Raw genomic sequence first — 13,166 nt, forward strand, 5'->3', positions numbered from 1 at the left:
CTGGAGCATGAGGGAGGTCGCCCAAGTTCCTATTTCAGCCCCTATTTCCTGGTCCCTACGTTCATTCCAAAGACCCCCGACGCCCACCCCACCCCCCCTCCCCGAGCTAACCTATTCCAATTCTCCTTTCATCCTGCCCACTAGCGATGGAGAGGATGGAGGCGAGGCGGGGGCCCTCGGGCAGGGAGGCCAGAGCCAAGCGGGATTCTGCACGGAAGACGAGGCTGCCTACCCGGGTGGGGGCAAAGAGGCGCGTGGAAAGGCGGGGTACAGCGGTGGGACCGGGTGGGGAGCCAGGCCTGGGGACAGCGAGGCCAGGGGAGCTGGGGTCCGCGGCCAAGGAGCGCTCGGCGGCGGGTGTGCAGAAGCTGAAGAGATGCCGGACGGAGCAGCCCTGTCAGCACCATCCGGGCTGATCGGAGAAAGGAAGCGGGGCAGGAACCAAGACATTTCGAAACAGGAGTAGAAAATAACCTCTAGCGCAGACCACCGCCGGGGAGAGGGTGGCGGGGTCGGCGGTCGCGGCCCCCAAAAGCGTGGCCCCAACAGAAGCCAAGGCTGGGGCTCCACGCGCGAAGGGGCTGCCCAGGGGGGCAGAGCGCGGCCGAGCCCGGAGCCGAGGTGCGGGCCCTGAGGCCGGGCGGCGCCCACCCGCCGGCTCCCCGGCCTTGCGTACCTGAGGCGGCCGCCTGGCTCCCCTCCACTCCCGGGACGTCCCCGATGCCGCCCGCCGGCTCTCGACCCGCTGCGGCGCCCCAGAAGCCCGGCCCCTCAGCCGCTCGGGAGTCCGACATCTGCAGCCGCCGCCAGTGCCTCCGCCGCCCGAGTGGCTCCGGAAAGAGCCGAAGGCAGAGCGCCCGCGGCCGCGACGCGCCGGGAAGAGCCGAGCGGAGCCCGAGGCCGGAAGGGGCAGCGCGCCCGCCCCGAGCGGTCGCGGGAGCTCTGGCCAGAGGGGGCCGGCAACGCGGACGTGGGGAGGATTACGGCGTGCTTTTGATGGCAGGTTTTTAAAGTCCGGGACTGTGAGAACAAACAAAACCTGGGGAAGACCCGGGAAGACCCGGCCGGAAGTCATAGTATCCATAGAGACGTTATCGGAAGTTGGGGTTGCTAGGAGGCCTGGGCGCATTGGCTAATCTGCGCCATGGCTGAAGTCCCAGAAGATTATGATTCTGGCCCGGATGAAAATGAAGACCTGGAGTTTGAGAGACCAAAACAACCTAGGCCTCCTAAAATAGATGAAGATGCTGAACCAGACATCACAGCAAAGACAGCCCTGAAGCTACTTGAAGAGATCCACCAAGAACCACAGCCAGAGACGAAGGAAGAGAAGTTGAAAGACCGGACGCCAGAAAGTGCCGAGACTATACACCCACACCTAAAATCAACCAAGATATCAGAGGAAGAGATTCTCAAGGAGTCAGAGATAGGTCTTTCTAACGGGACTGAGATAGGGATCTCCCAAGAGGTAATGTTGGAGACATCCAGAGAGATGAGAAGAGAGCTTTTCAAGGATTTGGAGGTCCCTATGGATGAAAAACAGGAGCAGCCAGATCTAAAGCCAGCAGAGGAGACCAAACCAGATGTTACAGAAGGTGTGTTCATAGAGTCAGCTCAGGAAACAAATCTAGAGCTCCCAAAGGAAACAGAGTCTGAGGTTCCCCAAGCCATAATCAGTGAGACAAGAGTAGAGTTACTAGAGGAGACCAAACTAGGGGTTCCAGAGCAATTGCTTAGAGAGCAAAATGAAGAACCTTCAGAACAGATCAAACCTGAATTTCCAAGTGAGAAACCAAGAAAAGTAATTGAAGATAGAGATCTACAGTCACCAGAGATGACCACTCCAGAATTTCCAGAAGAGACACAAAGAAAGTCATCTGAGGAGAAAAGCTCAGAACCATCTGAGCTGACCAAACTAGAGTTTACAGAAGAGAAACCAATAAAGTCTACTAAGGAGGCAGGTCTAAAGCCTCCAGAAGAGACTAAGCCAGAGGTTGCAGAGGACACAGGAAGAAAACCACCTAAGGAAAAAGGGACTGAGCAGACTAAACCAGAGTTTCCAGACCAGAAACCAATTGAGTCTACTGAGACACAAAGGAAGTTAACTGAGGGGAAGGTTCCAGAGCCACTAGAAGAGATAAAATCAGAGTTTCCTGAGGAAAAATCAAGAACACTAATTGAGAAAACAGGTCTGGAGTCAACAGAAAAGACCAAACCAGAAATTCAAGAGGAGACACAAAGGAAGTCAACTTTGGAGAAAGTTCTTGAACCACCAGAAGATACTGAACCAACAGTTATAAAAAATAAGCAAAGAAAATCAATTGAGATAGGACTAGCACCACCACCGAAGTTCAAATCAAAGGATATACCGAGTGAGTCAACTGAAAAGAAAGGTCTAGAGCCTCCAGAACAGACTACACCATGGTTTCTAAAGAAAGAATCAGAAACCCCAAGTAAATCAACTCCTCAGTTGCCACTACAGAACACCAAATCAAAGCTTCAAAAGAAGACACAAAGAGAGCCAACTAAGGATAAAGATTTAGAGTTACCAGATAAAGCCAAACCACTATTTGGACGAGAGACACATGATAAATTTACCAAGGAAGATAAGCCAAAACCAACCAGTTTTAAGCATTTTGTAGATGAAGATGATCTGGAGGAGTCTGAATATCTAAAGTCATTAGTAAAAGGAACTAAAAAACTTACTAAAGACATAAGCTCTTTCACAGTAAGAGAAGTAGAGTCAGTAAATATCGATGATGATTTTTCAAAAGAACACCTAATAGAGTATGAGCTTACCAGTAAGGACTTATATTCCTCAGACTCGCAGAGGGATTTAAGTGAGTCCTTGAGTGAAGAAGTTTTAGATTTGTTCCAAATGCTGGAGGATGAAAAAGAAACCCAGCAAAATGAAAGGACTGAGCTACAATTTGAGTATCTTAACTGGAGCCCAGAAAAAGTTGCAGAGTGGATTAGTGAATTAGGCTTCCCTCAATACAAGGTATACAAAAATAACATTTTTTGAAATCATACTCTCATCTGTCTACCTCTCATTCCTCTACCTTACCTGAGTTCTTGCCTCTGCCTTACTAGAAGGATTATAGAAATGTCCTGGACTATGGTAGCGATAACTTGAATTTTAATTTTGGCCTTTCCACTGATGTATATTTTGGGACAGGAAGGGAGAGTCACATTTGTATGATTTTTTCTATTCATTACAGTTACTTTATTTCTCTGCAATCCTTGAATAAAGACTAAGAAATTTATACAGGCCTCTTTTGATAGAAAAATTGTATTTTTTAATAGACTTCACTCAAGGTAGACGTTTTGGTTCTTTGTGAAGTTATTTTAGCTCCCTAACTTGAACTTGTATTATTGATCTTAAGTATCCCAAATATGTTATATATATCATGAGCACCTAGCAGTACTAATTTAAATAGCCAATTAATCAAAATTAGTTTTATCTAAAAGATAGAGTGAATCCTCATTTCATTGATGCCAACTATGTTCTTAGGCTACAATAAAACCATACAAGATCTAGAATCTTATGTAACCCTGTACTTAATGTAATTGAGGCATGAAAGAACTACTGGTTGTATCATGCCAAAAAAAATTAAGGAGTATGAAATTTTATCAAAAATTTAGATGGAAAATATGTGGGATTATTAGGATTATTACTAAACCATACCAGACCTGAGGCCCTGAACCTAACTGTCCCCTATACCTGGGCTCCTGAGCATTAAAGAGAAAAAATCAACATGCTATAGAAAAATGTTAGTTACATGCAAACAAGTGGTTAGAATAAGATGGAACTTGGAGACATTGTAGAAAATAGGTCTAGGCAAAGTACCGAAAATTAAGTACAGTGGTATAGCAGCAGATTCAGAAATTACTGAAAAATTGGTACAGCAGTCTGGTAGGGTAAATTTACACTTAAAATTTTCTCAGTTGCCGAAACCAGTTTGGCTCAGTGGATAGAGCATCGGCCTGCGGACTGAAAGGTCCCAGGTTCAATTCCGGTCAAGGGCATGTACCTGGGTTGCGGGCACCTCCCCAGTGGGAGATGTGCAGGAGGCAGCTGATCGATGTTTCTAACTCTCTATCTCTCTCCCTTCCTCTCTGTAAAAAATCAATAAAATATATATTTTAAAAAAAAATTTCTCAGTGTATAATGGGAGACAAACATGATTTATTCCTTACCTTTCTTCTCTCCTCCTTTCCTCCCTCCCTTCCTCCCTCCCTTCTCCATCTCTCTCTCTCTCTATCTCCTCCTACCTTCCCCCCTTTTCCTCTTCCTCCCTCCCTCTCTTCTTCCCTTCCTTCATTCTTTCCATTTGTTGTACATCTTTTGAGTGATGTTCTCATTGTACTGACAGGAGTGTTTTATCACAAACTTCATCAGTGGCCGAAAACTCATTCATGTAAACTGCTCAAACCTCCCTCAGATAGGGATAACAGATTTTGAAGACATGAAGGTGAGTGGTGTATCAAGTTTCCCCATAGAGCACTGTGACAATGCTGCTGTCTATCTTCTACCCAACCTCCTTTTCTTCTCCCCTGGCCTCCTATTTCTGTCAGTAGTAGTAGTATACTCCCAGTCCCCCAGGCTCACCGTGGTTTCTTCTTCTCTCTCCTTTGATCACCACAAAGTTCCCATGAACGTCAGTTCCTCCTATAGCATCTGTTTTTCTCCATTCCCACTTGGTAAGATCTTTATTGCCTTATGACTAGAATATTCCTGCTTTTAGCCTCTGTCTGTAGGCCCTTTGGACTCAAAGGCACAACTTTTAAACTCTCGCCTTCCAACCATTTATATACTACTCAGAACCCTTCTTTGGATCCCCTCTGCCTACGATATAGTTTCAGCTCCTTAGTTTAGGATTCGAGGTCCTCCACAAGTTTTCTCCAACCGCCATTCTCTCCCCACCACTCTTCCACATGAGTCTTCTGCTCCAGCCTCACAGGTCTAACTCACACCCTCACAAACCTGGCCTTTGCATTCTTCCCTCTGCAGCTTGCTTGGTTCCCTCTTCCCCTGTTAGACTAATATGAATCTTAATCATCCTTAGGACCCAGCTCAATTTCCATTTCCCTAAGAAGTCTTTCCTGACCTTCCCAGGTCACAGTAACCTCTCCTCCCAAGCTATACATTTTATGTCTCTGACATCCATTTGGCACTTCCGTAACACCAAATGTGTTTTGCCTCCTTTGCTACCTAACTTGAAAAACAACTTACATTCACCTCTCTGGACCTCAGTTTCCTAAGATCTTTCTAGCACCAACAGTCCATGATCATGCTTCTTTGCATAACAGTACCCTTCATTTTTAGTGCTTGATAGTTTACAAAGCCTCACACATATAATATCATTTATACCCTTTCCTTTAATATTCCCCAACATACCCGTGGTTTCATTCAGTACACTATTGCCTGTAAATGGTTCTGCCTCGGTAATTCTCAAACTCAGATAGTCTTCGAAATCAAGTGAGATTTTTATAAAAAGATTCCTAGGCTCCACACTCCAGAGATTTTGATTCTTTACATCTAAGGTAAACCCTGGACTCTGTTCCCTAGGTGACTTTTGATCAGGCCTTAGAACCATATAATTCCATCAACCACATGATTTAGAAAATAAGAAAATTAATACTTGTTAATACCCTAACCCCTTTTCCAACAAGATATAAAGAAACCCTTTAAATTATTAAAAACATAGCTCTAACTGAACATTTAATCTCTTGAACTCTACTAATAATTATCCTCTCTAAGTGCTTACTGTGTGTTGGGTACCATATATGTATTATATTACTTAATCCCCATTTTATAGAAGAGAAAACTGAGGCCCAGAAGAGTGAAGCAACTTACACAAGATTATCTAGATAGTAAATTTAAGAGCCAGGATTCAAATCTATTTTGTGTGACTTCCCATACCATACTCTATTTAAACCACAATCCTATATTGCCTATCTAAATGAGCAATTTTATAACCTGAACCTCATGTTCATGATGTAGAAAAGGACTACTTATGACAAATTGGTATTTCCCACCATGCCCTCACATAGCTACAAGTGCTACCAGATACATCCTGTTTTTTTTATGTTCAAAGATGATGTGACTGTATTTATGAGCTCTAATTCCCACTTGTGTTTTTAGTATACTAAATTTTCTAAATAAAAGTAAAGAACAAAATTATCAAAATAGTAACTTGTAATCCAAATTTCTGAAACATTAAGTACCAAGAATTTTACCTTTTTATCATAAAACTAGAGGCCCAGTGTACAGATTTGTGCACTGGTGGGGTCCCTCAGCCTGGCCTGTGGCCTCTCATAATCCAGATCCCTTGGTTGCCAGTTTCGGCCCCATCCCCGTAGGCCGAACCAGTCTGACATCCCCCAGGGATGTAGTAGTACAAATGGCAGGCAGCCGAGGAGGAGCCCAAGCCCCAGGGGGTACTGCACCACTCCCACTCATCCCAGCTCTGCTGTGCCTGCTGCCACCACAGCTCAGTAGCGCTGCCACTTGCGCAGCTGCAGTGGTACTCACCAGCCATGAGCCCAGCACCTGGCGCCCATTGGTCAGCTGAGCTGCACTCCCACTGTGGGAGCACACTGACCACCAGGGGGAAACTCCTGTGTTGAGTGTCTGCTCCCTGATAGTCAGTGCGCGTCATAGCAACCGGTCAAATGGTCGTATGGTCTTCGGTTGTTTGGTCGACTGGTCACTTAGGGTTTCCTATATATAGAAAGCTTATTTAAGAGTCTGCTGATTCATCTTGCCGCCTTGACATTTTGATTCCAAAAGTACAATATCAACATGCAATGATGAAAATTCCAATTGTGTTTTTTCTGGTCTTGTAAGAAGAGGTCTTTAAAATCTTCTGAAATCCTTGAGTAAATGATGAACCCAGTGGTCTAATATCCCAAGAAGTTTGAATAAGCAAACTTAGGAATATTTATTATCAAAATCACCAGACAAATGTGGCTGCTCCTTAACGTCACTAGAGTAACATAAAGATCAAGACATTCAAAGATATGTTGGATAAGCTTTGCTTGACACTTAGATCCACATAGAAAAGCTAATTATACAGTCTGACACAGGTAACTTTTTACAGATCACACCTGAACTTAGTTATGCCATAGTTCCCTTCCTTATAGATATACCAAGCATATTTATTCCCACTGTTGTAATTATAGTACCAAGTACATCCACAGTTTATCCCATAACAATGCCCAAGCAATGAAGTTATCTTTTTCATGCTCTCTCCCCCACTCGTGGGCTTTGGGAGAGGTGGGGAGTGAGGGGAGAGCAGGTTGCTTGAGAGTAAAGAATTCTGAACATGTTGCTGAGAAATGGGACCACATTTGAACTATGTACCACATTCACAAGCCTTACAGTTCATAATGGCCAGTTTCTGTTCTCTTCAACTTCCTTAATTTGGCAATTACTCATGCTTCACCTGCAGAAATAACTCACCTTTCCCTTTGCCCTTCCTACAACACACTTGGGTGACAGAGAAAAGGTAAATGTGTAAATGAGACTGGTGAAGAGTGCAAGAGGAAAGAAGCACCAACTCTTCACCTGGCCAGAGGAGCTCTAGAAACCATTGTCCAGTCTTTCCCTTTTGTAGCAATGCATTGCCTTGGTAATGGGGATAAGGAAGCCAATCCTATTCTAGGGATGAGCTAGACAAGATAGCATCAGACTTATTTCACCTTTCTCTCAAAATATTTTTAACTAATTCTCAAATATTCTAATATTTCTAATTCTCAAAATATTTTTAACTATTCTCTCCAAAAAGTGAACAAAAGAACTCTACGATAAATATTTGTAGGATGTAGATGGATTGCTTATTCCTTGTATGCATGATTTCATATTACAAAGTATAGCTGTATAAGCTTTATAAGATTTCAGCAATTTCCTTGTTGCAAACTATTTAAATAGCACAAATTCATTACATGTCCTAAATTATCACTAGACAAAAATAGTTTCTTAACTTTTAATTTTCAAATAGTTTTAGTGTTACCAAAGAGTTGCAAAGATAATGTAGAGAGTTTCTGCATACTCTTCAATATTAACTTCTTGCAGTAGGTAACCATGGTCTGTCAAAACTAAAACATTAACATCAGTACAGCATGATTAAACAAACTACAGACTTTATTAAGATTTCTGCACCAAAACCGGTTTGGCTCAGTGGATAGAGCGTCAGCCTGCGGACTGAAAGGTCCCAGGTTCGATTCCGGTCAAGGGCATGTACCTGGGTTGCGGGCACATCCCCAGTAGGAGATGTGCAGGAGGCAGCTAATTGATGTTTCTCTCTCATCGATGTATCTAACTATCTCTCTCCCTTCCTCTCTGTAAAAAATCAATAAAATATATTTAAAAAAAAAAAAAGATTTCTGCAATTTTTCCACTGATGCCCTTTTGTTGTTGTTCCACAGTCCAATCAGGGATACTACCTTGCATTTAGCTGTCATGCTTCCTTGGTCTCCTCCAATAGGTGGCAGCTTCTTGATCGATCGTTGTCTTACATGATCGTGACACTTTGAAGAGTAGCAGTCAGGCATTTTAGTTTGAACCATGTTTCCCATGCTTTGGGGGGAAAGACTATCACAGAGGTGAAGGGCCCTTCTCATCTCCTAAGTTCAGGCAGTCCATGACATCAACACAACTCATCATTGGAGATGTTTATCTTGATCAGTTGGTTCAGGTGGTATCTGCCAGGTTTCTTCACTGTGAAGTTACTGTGTTTCCCTTTCATATTCTGTTCATTAGAAGTGAGTTACTAAATCCAGCCCACACTCAAAGAAAAGAGAAATAAGCTTCACCTCCTGAAGGGAAGAGTATCAAAGAGTTTATGGACATAGAGTGAAACTACCACTGTAATAAATAGATTGGAGGAGATAGTTTGAGATTGTGGCAATATCCTGTTTCTCCTTCAAGTTGTACTTACTAATCTTAGCATTCATCAATGGATCTTGCCTGCAGCAGTTATTACTATGTTGTTCTAATGATGATTTTCTATTTCCCTCATTCCTTCCATGTTTTTTTAAAATATACTTTTATTGATTTCAGAGAGAAAGGGAGAGGGAGAAAGAAAGATATAAACATCAGTGATGAGAATCATTGATCGGATGCCTCCTGCATACCCCCTACTGGGGATCAAGTCAGCAACCCTGACCAGAATCGAACCCGGGACCCTTCCATGGCCACAGGCCAACACTCTATCCACTGAGCCAAACCAGCTAGAGCCCTTCCATGTTTAATTGGAACTCTTCTTAGGGAACTCTTCTGTAAGCCCTGCCCGGGTAGCTTGGCTGGTTAGAGCATTGTCCTGATACGCCAAGGTTATGGTTTTGATCCCGGTCAGGGCACATACAAGAAGCAATCCATGAATGCATAAACAAGTGGAATAACAAATCAATGTTCCTCTCTCTCCCTCCCTTTCTCTCTCTCTCTCTAAAATCAATAAATAAAAATTAAAATAAAAAAAGAACTCTCTCCAATGCTTAATTGTCCCTTCTCCCCCATTTGGGACTCTATCATTGGCTCTCTGTGTCCTGTTTGCATGCTCCCCTATTTTTATTTGCATTTTTTGGTACTTTTTGGTACTATGAGTTCATACTGATTAATATCTCTGACTCTAGTCTGGCACCACAGGGTTCATTCCAGCCTTCCCATCCTTCGTATTCCCTATTCCCCTTTGCTTTTTATAACTTCTTTCTCTGACAGTGAGAAGTTGGCTCTCCTTATCTGTAAATATGTATCTATGAGAAACACATTTATCAGATAGAGCACAGTGTTGTGTGCAGTGGTTTTTGTCCTTAGCTTTACACTACCTAGACAAAGCAATGTTTTTTCAAAGTCATCTCCTTTCTTCCCTACCTCCTTCAATGATATTATGTCTTACGTTGTAGTACAGTTAGATTCATTTGATTCATATATGCCATCAGGGTTACCACAACATCCTGGCTCCTTAAAAACTTGCATAGCCCTAGCCAGTTTGGCTCAGTGGATAAAGCGTTGGCCTGTGGACTGAAGGGTCCCGGGTTTGATGCCAGTTAAGGGCACATGCCTGGGTTGCGGGCTCAATCCCCAGGAGGGAGCATGCAGGAGGCAGCCGATCCATGATTCTCTCTCATCACTGATGTTTCTCCCTCTCTCTCTCCCTCTCCCTTCCTCTCTGTGTGAAATCAATAAAAATGTACTTTAAAAAAACCTTGCATAAAGTCACCTTTTATAGTGTACAGTTCTGTGGGTTTTGACAAATACACAGAGTCATGTATCCAGAATAGTTCTATCTCCCTAATATTTCCCATGTACCCTCTGTAGACAGCCCATCCCTCCTGTCCCTGGCAACCACTAATCTGTTTTTTATCACTTTTTGAATTTTCTAGGATGTCACATAAATGGAATCAAATAGTACATAGCCTTTAACTTTGGCTTCTTTCCTTTAGCAAAATGCGTTTAATTAATCCACATTGTTATATGAATCAACAAGCAGATTTTAAGGAATTATACATGTTTTCTAATAATGATAGTATAGATGATTCATATTTGAATCACAACAATCATGTCTTTAGGTTTAATTAAGATAACTCACAGGGGCCTAGCCGTTTTGCTCAGTGGTTGGAGTGTCAGCCCACGGGCTGAAGACTCGATCCCTGGCCCTAGTTGGGGCATGTACGAGGGGCAACAAATCAATGTGTCTCTTATATATTGTTTCTCTCTTTCTGTCTCTTCCCCCACCCTTCTATTCTCTCTAAAAAATCAGTGCAGAAAATATCCTCAGGTGAGGATTAACAACAACAAAAAAAAATAAATCTTAGGTTTCTATTAAGCAAGTGAGCACTGCTACTATAAGGTAACTAAGCAGTATCTAATAAATTGATAATGATGATGCAAAACTATTAGTAGTTTACAAATAAAAGCAAAAATAGCATCCTTTGAAAATCATGATCAACACACAATACAATGATGATATAGGAATAATTAGAATCTTCTTGAAAACTATAGGTGATACAAATTCCTACTTGAGACCATGTGAAGTAGGTGCTCTGCAAGCATCGAGTATGGGCCACCATCCTAGAATATGGAATTAAGAATCCTTGGAAAACTCTAATATTAATCTTCCTGAATACATAGTTTTAATAATCCTTCCTAACTCAAGTTACTAGTAAATTGCTCTAACTCTTAGGCAAAAATAAAGTCTATTGTTTGTTATTAATAAAAATTAAAGAAAGAACTCACAGTTTTAGATAAGTTTGTAGCCCTCATGGTCCATCAGTACACCTCAGATATACTTTAAGAATCATTGAATTAGAGAAATGATCAGATTATATTTCTTGATTCCACATGTAACTAATTGCTTTACAACACACTTCATTTCTACATTAGAATATTAAACAATACTGGACCCTCTTGGCCTACAATAGGCACATTTCTGTAAACCTCAATGAATTTGTGAAATAACTCCTTCTGCTAAGGGACATTCAAAAGGAGAGTCAGGGTGAGGTGCTGACCAAGCAAGGTGCTCAATGTAGCAACATCCGTTATAAATGAGAATTCTTAAAAGCCACCTGTAGTAATGTGGATCTGAACTCTTAGAAACCCCTTGCCACAGACCTTAATTAGTAGTCCCACTGGAAATGCAAGGCAACTCTTTTACCCACAGACCATCTCTAGAATGTAAACAAAACCAATTCAAGTAAGATTTGGGAAGAAAGTTATCTTTCCTATCTGAAATATATGGCTAATGGGCAGTTTTGTATCAGGTTTAGAGTGGTCTGTGGCATGAATTTTACAGTCTTATAACTGTAGATTAACTGAGCTCCCTATAGACAAGTTATTTATTAAACTTCCCAGAGATAGTCAGGGCTCCTAATCTGAACATATTATTTGCTCAGATGATTGGTCAGATTGCTCAAAAGAAAATAAATTAACCCATCCGTGGCCATGCAAGGGCCTAGAAACACCTTTAAATAGGACTCTTAAAAAGAGAAATCATGTTATGTTTCTCAAGATCTTTGTTAGAGAAGGTCAGGCTAGTAAGCCTTTAAAGTGTTATTTCATTATTTAAATTTCCCATAGAAATAGCTTAAGAGGTTAGCATTCAAAAGGCCTATGACAGTAAGTAGAACTGCTTTGATTTAGTTGTATTTTCAGGTTAGTCCCATTAAAAAATTATCCTTGTATTTCAGGCAATTTCTCGGCACACGCGGGAACTACTGGGATTTGAAGAACCATTATTTAAACGCTCCATCCGTCTTCCCCATAGGGACAATATTGGCTTATTTTTAGAACAAAAAGGTCATACTGGGGAAACATCTGATTCCTTGACCTATTCTGAATTTGTGCAAACAGCAGGATTACAAGATTATGAGCCGAAAATAACTGCCCCTGACGATTATTAGGCATTCTATTATACTGAGCCACAGAGAAAAGCCATTTCACTTAGCTTGAAAGATCAAACTAAATTACTTGGTGGAAGAAGTGTGGTCTTTTTGGGTTTTCTTTTTCTCCTCCTCATTAAGAATCAGAGTAGAACTCCTGGCACTATTCCTAGATCTGTCGCCAACTCGCAGCACATTCCTGTATTTGTTTCAATTTAGACTGTCATTAGAATAAAGATAATGCCCTGGCCGGGTAGGCCAGTTGGTCAGAGCTTAGTCCCAATACACCAAGGTTATCGGTTTGTTTCCCAGTCAGGGTTCATACAAGAATCAACCAATGAATGTATAAACAAATCGATGTCCCTCTCTGTGCCCCCACCCCTTCCTCACTCTCTAAAAAAAAAAAAAAAATCAATTAAAAAAACCCAATTTTGCCCCGGCTGGCATGGCTCCCTGGTTGAGCATGGACCCATGAATCAAGAAGTCATGGTTCAATTCCCAGTCAGGGCACATGCCCAGGTTACAGGCTCAACTCCCACGTGGGGGAATGCAGGAGGCAGCCAATCCATGATTCTTATCATTGATGTTTCTCTCACCCTCTCCCTCTCCCTCTCCTTTCCTCTCTGAAATCAATAAAAAATGTATTTTTTTAAAAAAAATTATTTTATTATTGAATGAGTATTAAATCAGACTGTGATACACATCACAAGCAAGCTGCTAAAGAGATTGAAAAGACAAAGAAATATCACCCCTTTATATAGCCAGGCACATATTGCATACAT

General features: G+C 42.1%; 2 protein-coding genes across 2 annotated transcripts in view; one reads left to right on the top strand and one right to left on the bottom strand.

Annotated features, from left to right (window-relative positions):
- Window positions 1-1,007, bottom strand: part of TMED8 (transmembrane p24 trafficking protein family member 8) — a 29,633-nt gene extending 28,626 nt beyond the window's left edge. Inside the window, exon 1 of the mRNA XM_036314070.1 lies at window positions 677-1,007. Coding sequence (XP_036169963.1) covers window positions 677-794 — 118 coding nt within the window. The 5' untranslated portion in view covers window positions 795-1,007. The remainder of the gene's footprint in view (window positions 1-676) is intronic.
- Window positions 968-12,603, top strand: SAMD15 (sterile alpha motif domain containing 15). The gene is given in 4 exon segments (XM_036295692.1): window positions 968-3,001; window positions 4,377-4,475; window positions 12,193-12,405; window positions 12,526-12,603. Coding segments are annotated over 4 exon segments (2,247 nt in total). The 5' UTR covers window positions 968-1,144.
- The last annotated feature ends 563 nt before the right edge of the window (window positions 12,604-13,166 follow it).

Source organism: Myotis myotis, unplaced genomic scaffold, assembly GCF_014108235.1.
Source record: "Myotis myotis isolate mMyoMyo1 unplaced genomic scaffold, mMyoMyo1.p scaffold_m19_p_1, whole genome shotgun sequence".
NCBI lineage: Eukaryota > Metazoa > Chordata > Mammalia > Chiroptera > Vespertilionidae > Myotis > Myotis myotis.